Source organism: Nannobrachium achirus, assembly GCF_963921795.1.
Source record: "Nannobrachium achirus genome assembly, chromosome: 13".
NCBI classification, from domain to species: Eukaryota; Metazoa; Chordata; class Actinopteri; order Myctophiformes; family Myctophidae; genus Nannobrachium; species Nannobrachium achirus.
Window position 1 is genome coordinate 40,861,559 of NC_137833.1, and position 18,507 is coordinate 40,880,065.

Here is an 18,507-nt window from a genome sequence, read left to right on the forward strand (position 1 = left end):
ATTTCTACATTATTGTCAAATGGACAATGGACACAATAGCATGATTATGCAATTACAAAATATGGGCTTAGCTACAGGGAAGAAATATGTTTAATAAATTACTGAATGAAAGCAAGTATCGTGACGCCCCACAAGCCCTAAAAACTAAACTCCAAACAGCCCAAAATAAACTAATTAGGGTCCTGCTTAACCTTCCCTATCAGACTCACCTCACCGCTACTCACCTTGCAACTTGCAATGGGCCTGGTGTACAAGATAGATACACTACACCACTATGATACCCAAGTAGCCTACCTGTCAAAATACTAAATGTTAAGGATGTCCATAATTACAACACCAGAGGCAGCGCCACAGATCACTTTCAACCCAGTCAAAACCAACAAAGGGTCAAACTCGTTCTTCTGCTATACCACCAAAATGTGGAAAGCCTTACCGAAGGCCATAAAGGAGTGTGGATCCCTAGCATCCTTTAAAATTGCCCTGAATAACCACTTACAGGCAGCAGCCGTTCGCAACTGGTAAAAAAACAAACCTAGCCCAGCCCTCCCCTCCCCTGCCCCTTCTTTACTGTTTGTTTAGATTACTGTTTTCTTTTTTTTTGTTCTTTCATTTTATTTTATTTACATATCTACTGCATAGTACTGTGTTCTATTCGTCTGTCATTCAATGTTATATGAGATACTTAAATGGTTTCCTGTGGAAATAAGCTTAGTCTTTTCTAGGATCTCCTTTTAGTAGACCTTGTAGGCCTACCAGTGAACTGTAGGCTACTGTCATGAAACTGTACCTTTTCCTATGCAAACTTCTAATAAAGTCTTCAATCAATCAATCAAACCACATCTCTCTGTCTCACTTATTTTTTCCTGATTTCATAGAGTATTGAGATTATAATCAAATTCTGTCCACTATTTTTCCCCTCTGTGTTACTGTTGATCACCATTCACCAATGATCTGAACTTGGGCACTTTTTTAATTGTTGCCTGTCACTGTCACGTCACCCAAAGTGATATCTCTCTGCTGACCAACCAGTCGGTAGGTCGGTAGACTAGGATCAATTTGCTTTTGTCGTTTGCAGTGCACATCCTGCCTAGACCGGATACGGAAGCGGCTTCTGTGCGTGCGTACGCGGGCGGAAATTACAGGCGGGCTGTAGACCGGATACGAGCACCGAACAGTAAATAGAACCCTCTTTCCACAGTATTTCTACAACGCTTTCAGATTTCTGCGCCTATCAGGAACTACACCGGAAGGCGAGCCCGTGTGACCAACAGCCAGTTCCGCAAACATTGAAATCACTAGAACAGTCCAGCTCTTACACAAAGGGAGTATGTTGCTATATTGGCAATACTTCAATACATTTCGCACTGAATAGTCGGACGACACAAACGTGACGATGTCGGACTCCCCTGACGCAGGCAGCCTTGTGTCTGCGTCCTCTCAGCTCAACTTAATGGAGATCGACGCGGTGAGTGCAGACAGGGAGCCCCGCTCACCATTAGTGTCTGTCAGCTGCTTGCTCTGACACACACTGACATTTGTTACATGCTCATGTATGTGCAGTAAAATGTTGGTTAGGCAGTGTTAATGTCCTGTCCATGGTAAATACAATGTTACTATTGTTGTAGTACTAAGTAATAACGTGTAAGTACAGTAGAAGTGCACAGTTGGGCAACGAACAGTAGACAGCACATAACTTAATTTAGAATTGGAAGGCATTCCACCTTCTCCCGAGTTACTACCACTGTTATATGGTAGGCTATTGCTAATGTTTTGTATTCTAAAAGAAGATGTAACAGAATAGCAGTATGACCGAATTATAGCTATATTCTGTTGTAGGAGTAAATATTATGTGAACTATTATGTATTAGCTTTTACTATTATAGCTGCTAGCTTGTACAAAAGACTAAACAAAAACAAAAACCTGTTGCAAATGATTGTTAAAAAAAAGAAGAGTAGGCTACTAGTGGAAACTACTCAACCTCTCCATTGGTGTCCCGTGGATCAGAAGGGGGTACAGCATATATATAGGTAATACTAATAGTAATGCTATTGTTTGTTTGCACAGCATGTAGCACTACAGTAGCAACACAGTGCTGCAAGTCCATCAAACTGGTGTCAAAATGAGGCATATAGTTCTATTTTACAGTGTAATTATAAGTTCTGTGCCAACTGCTTTTTTCCCTCAGATTGATGACAAGGAGTTTGACATTCCCCAAGTGGACACACCTCCCACCTTGGAGAGCATCCTGAATGAGGTGTGGTAACCTTCCTCTAAAAATCATTAGCATCATTAGCATTACACTGTAGAGCAGGCTGAGCAGCTGTTCCCAAACCTTTTAGCTCAAAAGAGAAAATAGTGAAGATAGCCAAACTAAAAGCTTATGTTGTGAGCTTGTAGATCTGCTATTGTCTAAGAAAATGGAATACGGTACCTTTTTGATTTTAGGAATTTCTTTAGGAAAAAAAGGGGTTTATTATATTTTTGTTTCTTTTTAAATAATTCTATAAAACTGTAGGAAGCTAAAAAAAATTGATATTTACTTGCGACCTATCAAAATGGGTCTGCGACTTTAAGCAGTTGTGTTTATGTAGTTGTGTTGTGTGTGTGTCTCTGCAGCCGGAGGATGAGGAGGAACCATTCGTCCTGGAGGACACCTGCCTCCTCAACACAGAGAACATAGATGCCCACTCATGTGAAACCTCCTCTCTGGCCAGCTCTGACAGCGGAGACCCAGCGCACCTGAAACGGTAAGGGCACACACCAGGAACCGGATCCAACCATTGAGGAACCGGAATCGGTTCCATTTACGAAAACAGCGATTTTATTTAAATATGAAAACAAAAGGAAAAAAATACCATAATGATTAGTGTGCAGGGCAGGCTGTTCGATAGCCTGGCATTGTTGTTTGAACTTGTGTCAAGTTGTAGTGAATGTAACTTTTTTGACTGTTTGTCTGTTTGTACAGAAACATTTACCATCATTAGTGTGACATTTTCGTAATGTTTATAGACTACAGTAGGATAACACACAAGATAGTCAGGGTGCATTTGCATATGTACTGTACATACTGGACAGAATAATTGAAAGCGCGAATATTGTTTATTTACGTTAACGTAGCACTGCATTATTTCAGTTCTGAAGTTCATTCAGTAGGCTGTCTAGTGCATCTCGGTGAGAGGCAGAGCTGAACATCTTCTAGAGTCTTCTAAAGTCTGTCAACGAGATGTGTATTCTCACTGGCAACAAAATTTGTTACATTGTGAAAGTAATGTTTATTTTAGGGTCAGTCAGTCAGTCAGTCAGTCACAAAGAAAAGTTTTTGAAAACCTTATACCATATTTGTCTTGGAAAATGGAAATCTGTTTTTAGTGGCAAAGTTGCTGAAGTGCGTGTGTGTGTGTGTGTGTGTGTGTGTGTGTGTGTGTGTGTGTGTGTGTGTGTGTGTGTGTGTGTGTGTGTGTGTGTGTGTGTGTGTGTGTGTGTGTGTGTGTGTGTGTGTGTGTGTGTGTGTGTGTGTGTGTGTGTGTGTGTGTGTGTGCGTGCGTGTGCAGGAGGAAGAGGACGGTGGAGATGAATACGACAGTCCATGGTTCTGTTCTGAGACACAGCCTGTTGAAGGGAATATCAGCTCAGATTGTTTCTGCTGCTGTAAGACGCACTCATACTCACTCACACCCTCTGAATGGCTGAAGCATTCCTATTTATTCATTCATTCAATGATTAGCATTGTTCACCTTGTGCCAATTATCCAACATACTGTACAGGGTTCCCACGGTCATGAAATATTTTGAAATTACATTTGTTTTTTCCAGTACTGGAAAAAAATATTTGGCTTTGCATTGTTTTTGGCTATTGATTTTCTGAAACATGTATAACATCGCACAAGATATGTAACATAAGTAGTTTTTCGCCAAACAGTTGTGATTGTAGCCTAAATGTATGTGACAAAAACAGATCTACAATCTCATTCTATCACCATTCTACGATTTATTGTTGCTACTGTACACTGCCTGTCTTTGGGCATCGCACATAGGAGTAAGAGACTTGTTATTTGCGCTGAATGGTTGTTATATAGGCCTGGAAATTGGGTTCAATATTCTGGAAAAGTTTTGGAAATTCATTGGTTAAAATATGTGGGAACCCTGACTGTAACTGCATAACAATATTAAAAGGAGAAATAATTAAACGTATATTCAGTGCACCTGACTTTCCAAAATTAAGTTGGCAAGCCAATTTACAGAAACATATGATCAGCCATTGGGTAAACTTAAAGGTGATCAGATGCTATGTAATCCATGTGATAATATTATTGGAAACTACCATTATAATACAGTCTAATGTAAATGTTATGTAATCAATGTGCGTATCTTCCTCAGGACAAGGTGGATGCTGGACTGCCAACTGCCATAGTAAGTATGAAGTTTCTCTGGGAAGCAGAACGTTTACTATGTTTAGGAGAGACAGACAAGTACAACGGGACTCTGACCAAGCCCCCGACCATATAACTCAGCCATATTGGTCAGATCTGCGGTGCAACGTAGGCTCCAGATGAATTTGAAAAAGCGCTAAATAAATTGCATGTATTATAGTTATTTAATTTAGGCCTAGGATTATTGAATGCTTTAACCAGTGAAAAATAGCAGATATACAAGCTCACAGCGCGGCACCGAGACATAGAAACATTGTTTTTTCAAAAAATCTTAGAAGGATTCAAAAGGGGGCGTCCGGTGGCCTACTGGTCAAGGCGCATACCACATAGGCACCGCCACATAGGCATGGTTGCCGCGGCGTCGCCGGTTTGATTCCCGATCTGGATGACCTTTGCTGCATGTCACTCCCCATCTCTCTCTCTCCCCATTTCCTGGCAGTCTACTGTATACTATCAATAAAGGCATAAAAGCCACACATTTAAAAAAAAAAATATATATATATATAAAAAAAAAGAAGGATTCAAAAGACACTTATAGAATCGGGTCAAAATTCAAATTTTCACGATTTTTCAAAAATAGCAGATCTACAAGCTCGCAGCGCGGCACTCGGTGCCGCGCTGTGAGCTTGTATATCTGCTATTTTTCAATAGTTAAAGCATAAAATAACTAGAAGCAGTGCTCTTCCGAGCACAGGTCTCCACCAGGCCGTGCGTCCTGGTGGTGCTACTGTATTATAGGCCAATGTAAAAAGGGTGGCATGTGTTCTTCACCTTAGATCTTTCATGGCAATCGGACGCTGCATGCATGATTTGAAGCATTGTTCCAAAAATATGTTTTGCTAAGTCTACCTGCTGGTGGCGCTATAACAAGCCAATGTGAAAAAGGTAGCATTTGTTCCTTGACCTAGTGGGAATATGTGTGGCAAATTTCACGGTAATCGCAAGCATGGTTGATTATTTGAGGCATTTTGTTCAAAAACGGAGCAATCCTGCAAACTTTGGAAGCTAATATTAGCCAATCAGGATGGAATATGAAATATCAGACGGATCGTACTTGATCACATGACTATAGAGATACTGTGTACCGATTTGCGTGATTTTTGGATAAAATCTCAAGGAGTAATATCCAAAAATGCGTTTTACATAAGTCGGCCCAAAGGTGGCGCTATAAAAGGCTGATGTGAAAAATGCAGGGCAAAGGTTTATCCTTAGCCTCTAGGGAGTGCGCTTACAAAGTTTGAAACTGATCGGTGGAGTTATAGGTAAAACCACAAATCGGCCTGTTATAGCGCCACCATGAGGCTGATTTAAAAAAAAATAAGTGGCATTTCTTCCTCGGCCTAGTGGGAATGTGTGTGTGCGATTTCATGATAATTGCACTTTGCATTTGTGATTTGAGGCATTTTGTTCAAAATGGCTCAATCCTACAAACTTTGGAAGCCAATTTTAGCCAATCAGGATGGAATATGCAAATTCGGATAGATCCGTGTCGATCACATGACTGTCGAGATACTGCCTACCGATTTGTAGGATTTTTGGACAAAATCTGTAAGAGTAGTGCACAGAAATGTGTTTTGCGAACATCGGCCACTATGTGGCGCTAGAAAAGGCCCATTTGAAAAAATTAGGGCAGAGGTTCTAGATTGGCATCCAGGGAATGTGTGTGCTCACTTTGGCAGCGACCGGGCCAACGGCGACTGAGATTAGGTGCTCACAAACTGCGAGGACGCACGGACGCATGCACGGACGGACACACGGACGGACGGAGGGGAAAACATACTCTCCCCCATGCCTTCGGCTGGTGAAGACAATGATACACAATAATGTGCACCCGTTCTAAATGGGTTAACCAATGAAAAGTATTAACAAGAGCTTGTGACTAAATAATAACTATAGTGGATCCATTGGAACATGTAGCATAGCTCTCTCTGTACCTCTCTCTGTTACTAGCTCCTATCTTACCATATCTGTACTCTATAAGCCCCTTTTCGACTGCATGTCTCTAGCTCATATCCCCTTGCTCTTTCCCTCTAACCTGTGCTGTGTCTCTCTGTGTTCAGACAGTGAACGGTGTGATCGCTGTGGGAACATCACATGGGCTGGCTCTAGTGTTTGGTGAGTTGCACTCGGGTACTCACCCGGGATTTTTACACACACGTACGTTTCATATGGGTTTTTAATTATTACCCTTTTCCCAAGCAGTTTTTAGCTTGTATTTTTATCTCCAGATGGGGCTATTGTATTGTGGCTGTGTTTTGTTTGTGATTGTTATCTACTGCACAAATGAATTCAGCTGAGCGTGACTTTTGGTGTGAATTTCAAATAACACTCCTAGTCACTGTCATTGCAAACTCATTCACTATGCAAATGCCAAATCTTTTTGTTTGTATTTTAGTAAACCCTTTCCTTGTCATCTAGACTCTAGGATCAGACACAATAGGAATAACAAAATGGGAATATTGCTCAGGGGTCCAACTTCCCTTTTTAAATGTCAAGTGATAAGAAATGTTTTCAGCAGCTTACCACGTCAAACTTATTTACACAAAACATGGGTGTAACACACACTCATGGGAGAATGAATAAGTGAAAAAAAGGAATGGATGCATTAATTCATTTATTGATCTTTTTGAGAAGTGTGTTGTACAGACATAAAATGGTCAACATTTTGAGAAGTGTTAGCCTCTGGTCTGTACTGTTACACACATACACACAGAAAGTGATCATTCCCAAGCGCTCCATCGTAAATAGTGTATTATGGTAAATACATGTACACTGCATTTCTTGCCCTCCCCCTAGTGGCGAAAAAAAAAAAAAAAAAAACTTCTGGGGACTCGGATTACTGCATTCATAATGTCCTTTTCAATTAATAGTTGTCAAACAATTCCATTAAACTTTTAACATATTTGGCATTTATTGATTTATTGATACACTCTTTTGGGTCATTTGTATTTTTGTTCCCAATTTTCATTGCCAATTCCCATACATAGTCCATGTCACTGCTTAACCCTACTATTTGGCCCACGGTGGTGGGAGTGCTTTATCCCTGCACCACCCAGACGCCCCTATCCTATTTGTTTAATAGCGATACCCGCCGTCACCATAGCCTTGGTCGCCACCAAAGCCTTGGTTGCCGCCGCCAAAGCCTTGGTCGCCTCCACCAAAGCCGGGGTCGCCTCCACCAAAGCCGGGGTTGCCGCCAAACCCAGGGTTTCCTCCGCCGTAGCCGGGGTTGCTATAGCTGTCGTTGAGTTCTACCCTTACTGTAGCTTCATGTGAGTCTGACATGGTGGCGCTTATCCTAACACTTCCGCCTTCATAATTAATGGAGGAGCCATCGGCCTTTCCTCTGGCAAACCTGTCTTCCGAACCATTATACATGATATCATAAAGGTTGTAATCGCACTCGTTGCCCCTCTCAAAGACCCCCACTGCAAACCAGTTGGAGTAGAGGTTGCGGTCGTAGGGCACAGAGAACATGACAGCCAGGACGTGGGTGTAGTCGTTCATGTTGGGGTTGATCAGGTCATAGGTGAAGACGCCCACGGCTCCCGTGGCCGCGCCCATCGACTTGTTGAAGAAGGCGGTGCCCTCGGAGGAGGGGTCCACCGTTGGTGGCAAAGGCACCTCACAGCAGCCGCTCTCTGTGAACACCCTGAAGGAACACACCATTACACATGATTCATTTTGTTCCCAAAGAATATTGCCAAAACCTCTTATTTCTTGTTCTGCTGTGAATGAACAAGCTGACCTTTCCCTAGAAAGCAGAACATGATTCACCGCCACAGGACAGAGCAAGGACATTGATTATGCATTGTGAAATGTAAAAGAAAAAAAGGACTCCCAATGTTATAATCAATAACACATTTTCGCTGAAATACACAGTACAATTCTGACGAGTGTTAATTAAACTCTGAAGGGTCGTTTTTTACACTCATTATAAGAATGTATACTCAGGATTTTGCTGTGTATTTGGATTTATTTATATGATATAAAAAAATATATATTACCTTGGGTTGGCAAGGGCAGTCGATGAGCTGTTGTTAATCTCTATAGAACAGGTGCGATGAACCATTTTCACAGCAGTAGTGCACAAACTGCAGGTTAAGTGTCAGGCTGTAGAGAATAGGGTTCGAGTCTGTTTAGTTTTCATTCAGTCTTTAGAATGTCAATTTAGCGTAATTTAACATGCCATTAATGTATTAATAATAGGTCATAGGTCCATCGATAGATTGCTAATCAGTAGATCAAGTATTCATTTGAACCTAGTTTAAATAATTTCACAGTACAGTATACTGTATAAGGATGTAGAGTAAGATGGCGGATAGAATATTCCGGAAGCATTTGCCAGAACAATTGATCCTCAGCTGTTTTTCCACTTGCCTCTAAAATGATAGACTTCTCTTGAAGGAGAATTGAACTTAGTCATGGTGATGATAACAGTGGCCCTTGGCCAGTGGACACGTCATTTAACATTCATATCACTTATAACCTGGGTTGTACTTGGATAAGCAATTCTTGTGTTAAAACAGTGATCAACAGAGCCAACACCAACTCGGGACTCCTGAATCGTTGTCCTCCACTAGCATCAGGGGCTTGAGCTACTTGGGCTTCGTATTACCCCAACAGATAGTATCAATATAAAAGTACTCACCCTTTTCGGATTTGAAGGTCAAGGTCTTGATCCAGGCACAGTGGATGTTTGTCTGCGCTGACAGGGCTTCTGGTTCGATATCCAAAAGGCTGTGGTGGTCAAGTCACCTTGAGCAGGCGTACCTGGGTTTTATTTGCTCAGTTAATCAAACTCTCCTTATCTTCATGCAGCTATGAACATTCTTCTCGGCCAGACCTCACACACCTGCATCACCATAGCAAATACATTAGACTGCATGTAAATCACAAAACCTCCCATCCCAAGTGATCACACCCACCGTACAGGAGCGTTATTTAATCACACCACTGATTGGATCAGACTCATTGCATCCTGGATGGCTTTTGTTCTGATGTATCTAAAATGTAATCCCCTTTATTTATACAGGGAGTGACGGGGCCATTTTTAGGTGTGCCCTGTTCATAAGCTAAAAATAAAAAGGTGTGTAAAATTGATTGCCATAAAATATTGAATGACCATTGAATGACCAATCTCTTAGTTTTGGAAAGCTTTGGATATTGTTGTTGTAGGGCCTGCAGTTTTAGTTTTTTGTTTTAATGTCTTTGCACATGAATAATTTAATGACTCATACTATATACATCTCAACAGGGTTTAGAACAGTGGAGACTAAAACTCACAGCACGTCACATCTATTGATGCCAGTGCCATGTTGACCAGTGAGGCCAGCTACGTAGCATCAGTACCAATACAGTATTAACAGTTAACTGGGGTTACCTACCGACAACAACCTTTATGTCAGTTTAGAACTGATCCTTAACAAATGCCTCTGTGAGTTCATAAAATCTTATTGCAAAGTCTGTTTTGTTTATCAAAATTTGATATCACAGAAGTGAAGTGTGCAGATTATTAATATTGTTGCGTCAGTGGTGAAGATAAAAATATATATATTTTGAGAAGAAGACATTGTTTCTGTCATGTCAATAACTGTTTCATCATCTCCCTGTAGCCCAAAATGAACCCCTCGTAAAAGTGCACAAGGATGGAACTCACTGTATAGTCAAGTAACATACCTCTGATAAAGCAGGCACATCGGCTTCCAAATGTCAATTTCCACAAATATGTATTTCTCCTTCCTCTCCATTTTCAGCATCCGCTTCTTCTTTTTTTCATAGTTGACATTGACATTTAGTCAAATGTTAACCTATGTAAACATCAGTGATAAATAGAAATGTACTCAAATTGTTTGCGAAACTAAGCTAGCTAGTGACTGAGGCAGAAATGTAGACTAGAATTATGGTGCCATGCCAGATTGCCGTCAGACATTATGTTAGCTGCCTGATTTGAATGAAACAGTTAACGTTATGCTTATGTGGCAATTATTTTTCTTATTTCCACATAACAACTCAAAGGTATATTAATGACTTAGTTCAATGTTGAAAATGGGTGGTTCTCCTTGGGTTGGTTAAATGCAGCTCTGTGAAATTATAAAAATGACAACTTGCTTGGCCTAAGGCCTCCGAGAGATGCAAGTGAATGGTGCAACTGCATTTAGGGCATGTACAATTCCACTTTTGTTAGATAAACAGTACACAATATATACCGTATGTGTACTATATGTACGTGTAGAAAGAAAACCAGAAAGGTATATGGGCTCACAATGTTCCTCAGAGAAGTGCTTGAACATATTTCAAAGATGAAACATCTTTGAACATATTTTCTAATGCTCTTTGAGCATATTTTCTACCAGCAATAATGTGTACTTATTGAATTAAACAGCATATCACACATCAGTGGTTACTTTTCAACTTTTAGCGCGGCACTCAGTGCCGCGCTGTGAGCTTGTATATCTGCTATTTTTCACTGGTTAAAGCATTCAATAATTCTAGGCCTAAATGATTGAATTATTACACCATATCTGACATGCTCATAATGACTAGGGCTGCATAAATATATGGCAGCCCAAGTCAGGGCTAATAGTTTTACTTATTGTAATCATGATTCGTCATGATTATTAGTAATGATGATTTTTGGTGGAAAAAGATCAATCTTTCTTTCTTTTTAAAAACTGATACCCTTGTTCATTGTGCTAAAGTTTGATTTCCGCCCAGACTTTTACTTGTAACAGAGTATTTCTACAATGCAGTAGTGAGACTTTTACTTGAGTACTTTTTCCTCCACTGCTCTGCATAAGTGCGTCTGCTAAATACCAAAGGTGTAATTGTAAATTATAGAAGTGAAATTAATAATAACAGAAAACCACAGGCTGTTCACTGCTTTGTTTCACCTCAGCTGACCTCCCCGTTCACAAAAGGCATCAACTTCATATTTTAACAGACACTTCATTGGTTGTATCTCTCAAGATATTTACAAAATACATATTAGTGTGAGTCTATGCTTTAAAGTAATCGTCAAAGTGTTCACATCTAACTGACAAAATGACAATTTGTTGCTTTTACAAGTGATTGATCTACGACTATATCTTGCATGATAAACTCTGCTCACGTAGTGCACCTATTAATGAAAACCCAGGCCCAGTGTGTCCCACCCTGTATAAATAAAGAATGAATCAATGAATGTCTGTGTGTTTTCACACATGAATAGCCATCTATATATCTGTGACCCAACACAACCTGCATTGAGCTATATTACTATAGGTCACAGGAGAAGTGTGACAAGAATACAAGAACTGCTGCGGGCCAGCGGTCCACTGACAAAAATGTGTGAGAGTGTGTTTTGGTGCGAGTGTTCCGGTTACCCAGAGTGAGAGTAACTTGTAATAGGGCAAAACATTTCCCACATTTCTGACATTACATACAATTTCATTCAAATGTCTCAGGGGACTGTTTCAGATTGAATACTGATGGAATTTGATCATGCATTGTTTGATGGTGTTTCCGTTGAAGATTTGTAGTGTTGATACATTGTCTTTTTATACTGCCATCCAAATGATGCCTGTGCAGGAAAAGGTACTGTATGCATGGACCTTCCTGTTGGAGGGTAATGCATGCTTAAAGCCATGTTGACGTTTGGGAGACTCTTGGGTTGTACTGTATAACTACCTGGCCATGATGTAATATGTCGGCTGCTTTCATCTAAGTTATAAGATCACTATATTTGGACCTAACCACTTGAATCCCAGCATCCATATGGGGGGAACAGTAGCCACAAATAGCAGATCTACAAGCTCAAAACACGTGGCGTAGATCTGCTACTGTATTTCTGTCAAAAAGATTAGATGTAGACAGGAAAAAGAGTTCCAAGTAGAGTTGTAACTAAAGAATAGAAGAATAGAGGGTTCATAAGTGTTTAATGTAAGCAGTTTTACAACCCAAGGATCTACCACATTTCAACATCTCATTATTGTACTGATAAGTATCTGTGCTTTTCATTTTGGGTTAACTGGCTGACTGTTGACATACTCAGTGTTGACACATTGGCTTTTCACCTGGTGGTTCTGATGCATGATTTATTATTTGACTTCATATTTTACAAATGGAGTTAGTTTTTTACTTTATATTTCTTTCGTTAAGTTTCTGTCTGGTCTTGTTTTTTATTTGGTACAAACTGTGTTTTGGAGTTTGGATTATTGAGGCTTTAATGTTTTCTTTTTTTTTCTTTTAACATTAACGTATACACAGAATGTGTATCGTGTGTGCTGCTTTCTTATCTGTATTTATAATTTCCCCTTTATGAACACAATTAAGTTACAACACAATAATAATATGCGTTTATGAAGCATACTGTATCTGCTTGGTCCTTGCCTCTCTCTGCCGATGCTTTAATTGCTTATCCAGGTGTGTGCTGCTAACCTTCTTGTCTTTAATCACCAGATGTCAACCAGGCTCTGCGGCTCTGTCTGGGTACCACGGCGACGGGGGCGGAGTTTGGAGCTGTGTCCGCCCTCAGCATTAACCATGACTGCTCACGACTGCTGTGTGGCTTCGCCAAAGGACAGGTACACGCACGCACGCCCGCACGCACGCACGCACGCACGCACACACACACACACACACACACACACACACTTTACATTGTTTTCCACTGGTTGAATTTCATTCCCAACTAACCATTACCTCTGAATACATAACATTAGTCGTAACACAAATTGTAATTTATAGATGTAATGGTACAAGTGATTTTGTCTTTGTTAAAATAAGTATTAAATGGCTCTATATTCTGATAACAATCATTGCTATAGTGTTTTTTGTTCTTTTTAAACCAAAACATATCAATTACGCCACCTTTTATATAGCTAGCCATCCCTAAAGCTCCCGGGTAGTTCAGTCGGTAGAGCACTCACCCTTCGACACAAGGGCAGAACACTTGCTTATCAATGTTGGATGCTCCGGGTAAAACATGCTTGATGCGTACAGTGTAAAGAGTTTTTATTATCTCAAAGTCTTCACTTGTCACAAAATGTTGTGACCTGTTGAGTCAGGTGTCAGCGAGATCCTCAGTTGTACAGCAGTGATGTGCAGCTTCATTTAGATTTTCAAGTTGAAGACCGTGGCGTTTAAACACACACATTGATTGTGCATGATGTAGTAGAATGTTGCTCTGTTTCCCTGTAAGTCATCCAAAACGTTACTGTCCTGGTGTTTGTTTGATTGGTTAGATTACCATGTGGGATCTAGCCAATGGGAAACTCCTCCGAACTATCACTGATGCTCATCCCCCGGGAACAGCTATTCTACATGTCAAGGTAACGCACGCACGCACGTATCTGTGTCATTTTAGATTTTTGGGATATTCAATAATGGCAAATCTACAAGCTCTAACAGTGCATTACTTCTGCTACTTTAGAACAGTTTTGAAAAATCTTGAAAGTGATAACTATTTTGTATGATCTTAATGGGATAAATTGAAATGGATATCTGTCAACCCTCTTGTAATTGTCTCTTTCCTATGCTCTCTCTTCTCACAGTTCACAGATGACCCTACTCTAGCAGTGTGCAATGACAGTGGAGGATCAGTGTTTGAGCTGGCTTTTAGGTAAATTCACTTACATTTACTCATCCACTACTATCTGCAGTGATTCTCAAACTTTAGGGGAATTAGACGTTTGCGTCTAATGTGAAAACAACAGATCTACAAACTCGTTTTTTAAAATCTTGGGAAACGATGTACTACGGAATGCAGTGTGCCATGGATGCTTGTTGAGGTTAACCATACTAAAATCAACCATTACAATAATAAAAAAGTATACACATTTGAAAAAAACTAAAAACAAATTCATAAAAGGCTTATGACTGGTGAATAATTTAGTGTATTATATTATGCATGCAGCAAGGTTCTGTGCACTATACACATATTTACTGCATGAACTTTATTTTTTGTTCTGAACTGCTTTGGTTCAGATCCACGCTTTGAGGAAGAAATAAAATAGCACTGCGACTTCAAAGGTCATAAAGTTGATCAGTGCCCACAGCAAGTTGCACAGCCTATGGGAGAAGAGATTAATTAAAAACAATACGTGTATCATAATAAAAATAATGTATGTGATTGATTATTTTTAAGCCATAAACTCTTTAACTAATAATGTTTTATTATAAAAAACATTTTAAAAAAAGTATAAATTAGAAAGATGCAATTCTGGAAAATTGCAAGTGTGTTTGCCGTTTTTGCATTTTCCCATTCAAGTCACATGTATTTACTAATAAATGATCTCAACAACTCTCTTGAAATAGCAAAATGCAAGCACACGATGAAGCCAGTCCATTTTACATAATGACTCCAGTGTGTTGGAAGAGTAGTCAGGCAAACTTTACTCTATAAAGAATAAAGTTGGACAAGTGCTATGGCAAGCACACTAATGAATCCTCTAAGGACAGATTTAAAAGAGATAGCCCTATGGTAAACGGCTCATTGAGGTTAATGGGGCTAATATACTGTGGACCTGTATACTCCCAGCTGCAGTACTGGCTGTGACCACCAGAGGGGAGCATTAGGCTGTGCTGTACATAGACTACCCCTGGAATCAAAGGTGTTGTGTAAATGAATGTGTAATTGAAGTGTTTGATCTTAGCCTAGTATACCTTCATTCAACAGTAGAAACGTGTAGTGCTAGAGAAAACCTAAAGTGTCTCTGTTTGTTCTCCTGAGACGTACTGCAAAAAGCTCTATATTAACCACTTAAACCCTATAAACCTAGTTGACCGAGGTCCCCCCGGGGCTCTGTACTTGGTCTGCTATTTTTTTGTTGTGGCAAATATAGCTGATCTACAAGCTCACAACATGTTGCTTTGCAGTGAGCTTGTAGATTTCCTATGATTGCCGAACATTTGCCCCAGAATAGGGATGTTCATGTGGTTAGTGGAATGTTTTGGGTTCCTTTGGCAGAGAGTGGGGTCTTTTAATCTTTGTTCTTTTTTTAATTTTCCTTAAAAGCTACTTTTATAGATTATATTCAGGGACAGAGCCAGTTATCTGAACTCAAATCGCAGTTTCTTACCTTTCTAACTTACTTAATAGTACAACTCCAACTAGGTCAGAAGATGAACTAAAGCAAAGATCTCCTTCTCTTCGCTTTGCTGGAGAAATACCTCATCCAAGGGGAATAATGAAGCGCACCAGATATGCTTAAATGCTCATGGGGATAGGAAATAGATAGACTACCCCCCAACCGTCATATCATGCCCTTTAATACACACGCATGCACACGCATGCATGCAAGCACGCACATAATAAACACACGCATTCACACACACGTTTGTATTGCTATATTTGTGATCGACATTTTAGGATGGTGATATTATGGGTTATTTTTATTATTTTTTTTATTCTTTTTAACCCTAAACCCACAAATAGTCTACAAGCTAACAATGCGCATGTGAGCTTTTAGATCTGCTATTTTGGTAGTTGACACAGCCACGCAACTATATGTACAATATAAATAAGGCATAACCCCAACCCCTAAAACCTAACCTGAATATTTTCCTACTTGTAAGCCTAAAGGGCCCTTCAGACGAAGCGCAGGTTCTGCGGGGGCTACCGCTAGGATCAGTGGGGACCGCGCCGCGGTCAGACACGAACACACTCACTCGCTTCACAAAGATGACCACAATCCAGCTCTAACCGCCTGGCTCTCATTGAAAGTTAATTACTTGGACGCGGCGACCACGCTCCGTCTGAAAGGCGCCTAACCCTCCAAATCTTTTGAAGCCATATAAAACAACCATGTATCTTGTGAAGACCATGAACATTTTCCTCATAATGTCAAATTCTCAAATTTTACCATGTCGTCATTGTCAGGATGAAACCTTGCATCCCCAAGTTTCAAATGTGTAAAGTGTTCGTAAAGTGAAGCCCTGCTTCATCATACAAGACAAATGAAAATAGCCGATCTACAAGCATGCATTGTGTGCTTGTAGATCGGCTATTTTCATTTTTGAGCGGTGGTCACACCGTCTCCATAGCGTGGCCGTGTGTGTATGTATGTATGTATGTGTGTGTGTGTGTGTGTGTCTGTCTGTATGTAGCCTGTGGTGTAGCCTGCTATACCTTTTCTGACCACACATGTTAAGGGAGGGGCGCTGTTCAGGCCAGGCACACTCACACTCACATTCACACACACACGCGCACACACACACGCACACGCACACACACACACACACGCAGCCTCCACCGCTCAGTTCACACAAGTGTGATTTTTAAAATGATAAACACAAAACGAACGGTTTTGGACATACAAGGTTTCCACCCGACAACAAATATGTACTCTACTTGTGGGGACATTTGGCTCTCACATGTATAGTAATACAGGCACACACGCGCGCGCACACACACACACACACACACGCACACGCACACGCACACGCACGCACACACACACACACACACACACCATTAGTCATTTGTCTGTGGCAGAGCTGTGCAGTCACATACGTGCAGTGCTGTGTGCGTGAGTGTGTTTGTTGTGTTATATCATAATAATGAGGGGAAAGCACAGTAGTCTTCCTCTGTACGACACACAAGTGTCACGCTTGATCATATTACAGCAAAAAACAAACAAACATGGAAACGGGTCTCTCACGGGACACACTGAGTGTGTGATCATGCATAGCTCATTATGATTACGTTACTTATGTCTACAGCAGTGTCAAATGTTACCGAGAGAGAGAATATATGGGTTTATGCTGACTGGTGTACTTACACTGTACACACACATACAGACTGTACTGTACATATATTGGTGCAAGTGTGTGAACAATGCAATAACCGTCAATTAAAGTGCCTCAGGCCAAGGTTGTAGGTTGCCAACTTGCCACTATTAATATAAGTGAATAACACTCTTTCACTTACTCTCTCTCTCTCACACACACACACACACACACACACACACACACACACACACACACACACACACACACACACACACACAGAGTGCTGGTCTTGTTAGTGCGCTTGTGTCTGACTGGGTGACGGCCTGTCATCTTGTCTCTCTCTGTTCCATCAAACCCTTGACCTTCACCCCGACATTGTGCACGGTCCAGGGCCAAGCAGAGTGCACGTTGCAGGGTGCACGTTGTTCCTCTGACATTGTGCACGGTCCAGGGCCAAGCAGAGTGCACGTTGCAGGGCGCACATTGTTCCTCTGACTGCCTTGACAAGCTTCATAGACATTTCACAATGCACCGTGTACAGTTATTGGTCTGCCTGGCTGTCAGTGAGCCTGTCTGTCTGCTGGCTGGTCGGAGAGCCTGTCTGCGTTTTATTCCAAATATCGATTGATCGATTGACTGATTAACTTTGCAGGACACAAACCCCCCCCCCCCCCCCCCAAATAATCGTATTTGAACTGGGGACCACTTGCCATGACAAGCACCTGGATTGTTGGAGTTGAGGCATTACATATTGTTTGACTCAGTTCCACAGATTCTCACAATTTCTTGCCTCTTTTTTTATATTATATTATTTTAGTTAGTTTGTTGATTACTTGATGCAGTAATGGTATTTTTTATTTCTTTATTTTTTAAGGTATTAAAAGGCTCTTAGAAGTCCTTAAATTGTCACTTCACTGTGCTGGAGACCCCCCCCCCCCCCCAATCATACCGATTGACTGACCTGATGTTTTAGCAGAGTGGGAGTCGGGTGTCGTGATGCTTGTTTAAGTGCTAAGCTTGCGTACAGTATAAAGAGTGATTAAGTACTGTCTAAATCATGGCACATGCTGTCAAAGGCAAACTGAAGAGAGTCAGAACTGAGGAACGAGAGAAAAATGAACCAGATAAACTGATAGACCAGTGGTGTCCGGGGACCCCCAGGTATCCTTGAAGGGCTCCCAGAGGGTCCCCAGCTAAAATCAAAATCAGTTTAAGAGAATGCTTTTTGATCTGATCTACAAGGTCACAACTCTTTGCGATGTAATTTATCTGTTCATCTTTTCATATTTAGTTTGTGGGGTTTTTTGTTGTTGTTGTTGTAATCTTCTTGGCACGGCTGAAGAAAGAGCGTCCGAGCCCTCAGTGT

General features: G+C 40.8%; 2 protein-coding genes across 3 annotated transcripts in view; one reads left to right on the forward strand and one right to left on the reverse strand.

Moving 5' to 3' along the window:
• The first annotated feature begins 1,286 nt into the window (after nt 1-1,286).
• Nucleotides 1,287-18,507, forward strand: part of vps8 (VPS8 subunit of CORVET complex) — a 77,868-nt gene continuing 60,647 nt past the window's right edge. For both annotated transcript variants that reach the window (XM_080740995.1, XM_080740996.1), the window contains exons 1-9: nt 1,287-1,465; nt 2,187-2,255; nt 2,618-2,748; nt 3,553-3,649; nt 4,378-4,410; nt 6,491-6,545; nt 12,870-12,994; nt 13,655-13,741; nt 13,964-14,031. In XM_080740995.1, the coding sequence (XP_080597121.1) occupies nt 1,394-1,465; nt 2,187-2,255; nt 2,618-2,748; nt 3,553-3,649; nt 4,378-4,410; nt 6,491-6,545; nt 12,870-12,994; nt 13,655-13,741; nt 13,964-14,031 (737 nt within the window). In that variant the 5' untranslated portion in view covers nt 1,287-1,393. The remainder of the gene's footprint in view (nt 1,466-2,186; nt 2,256-2,617; nt 2,749-3,552; nt 3,650-4,377; nt 4,411-6,490; nt 6,546-12,869; nt 12,995-13,654; nt 13,742-13,963; nt 14,032-18,507) is intronic.
• LOC308296698 (uncharacterized protein) lies at nt 7,506-8,502 on the reverse strand (the record flags this gene model as incomplete). The annotated part of the gene is made up of 2 exons (XM_080740026.1): nt 7,506-8,082; nt 8,438-8,502. The coding sequence occupies 2 exons, from the start codon at nt 8,500-8,502 to the stop codon at nt 7,506-7,508; spliced, it is 642 nt and encodes a 213-aa protein (XP_080596152.1).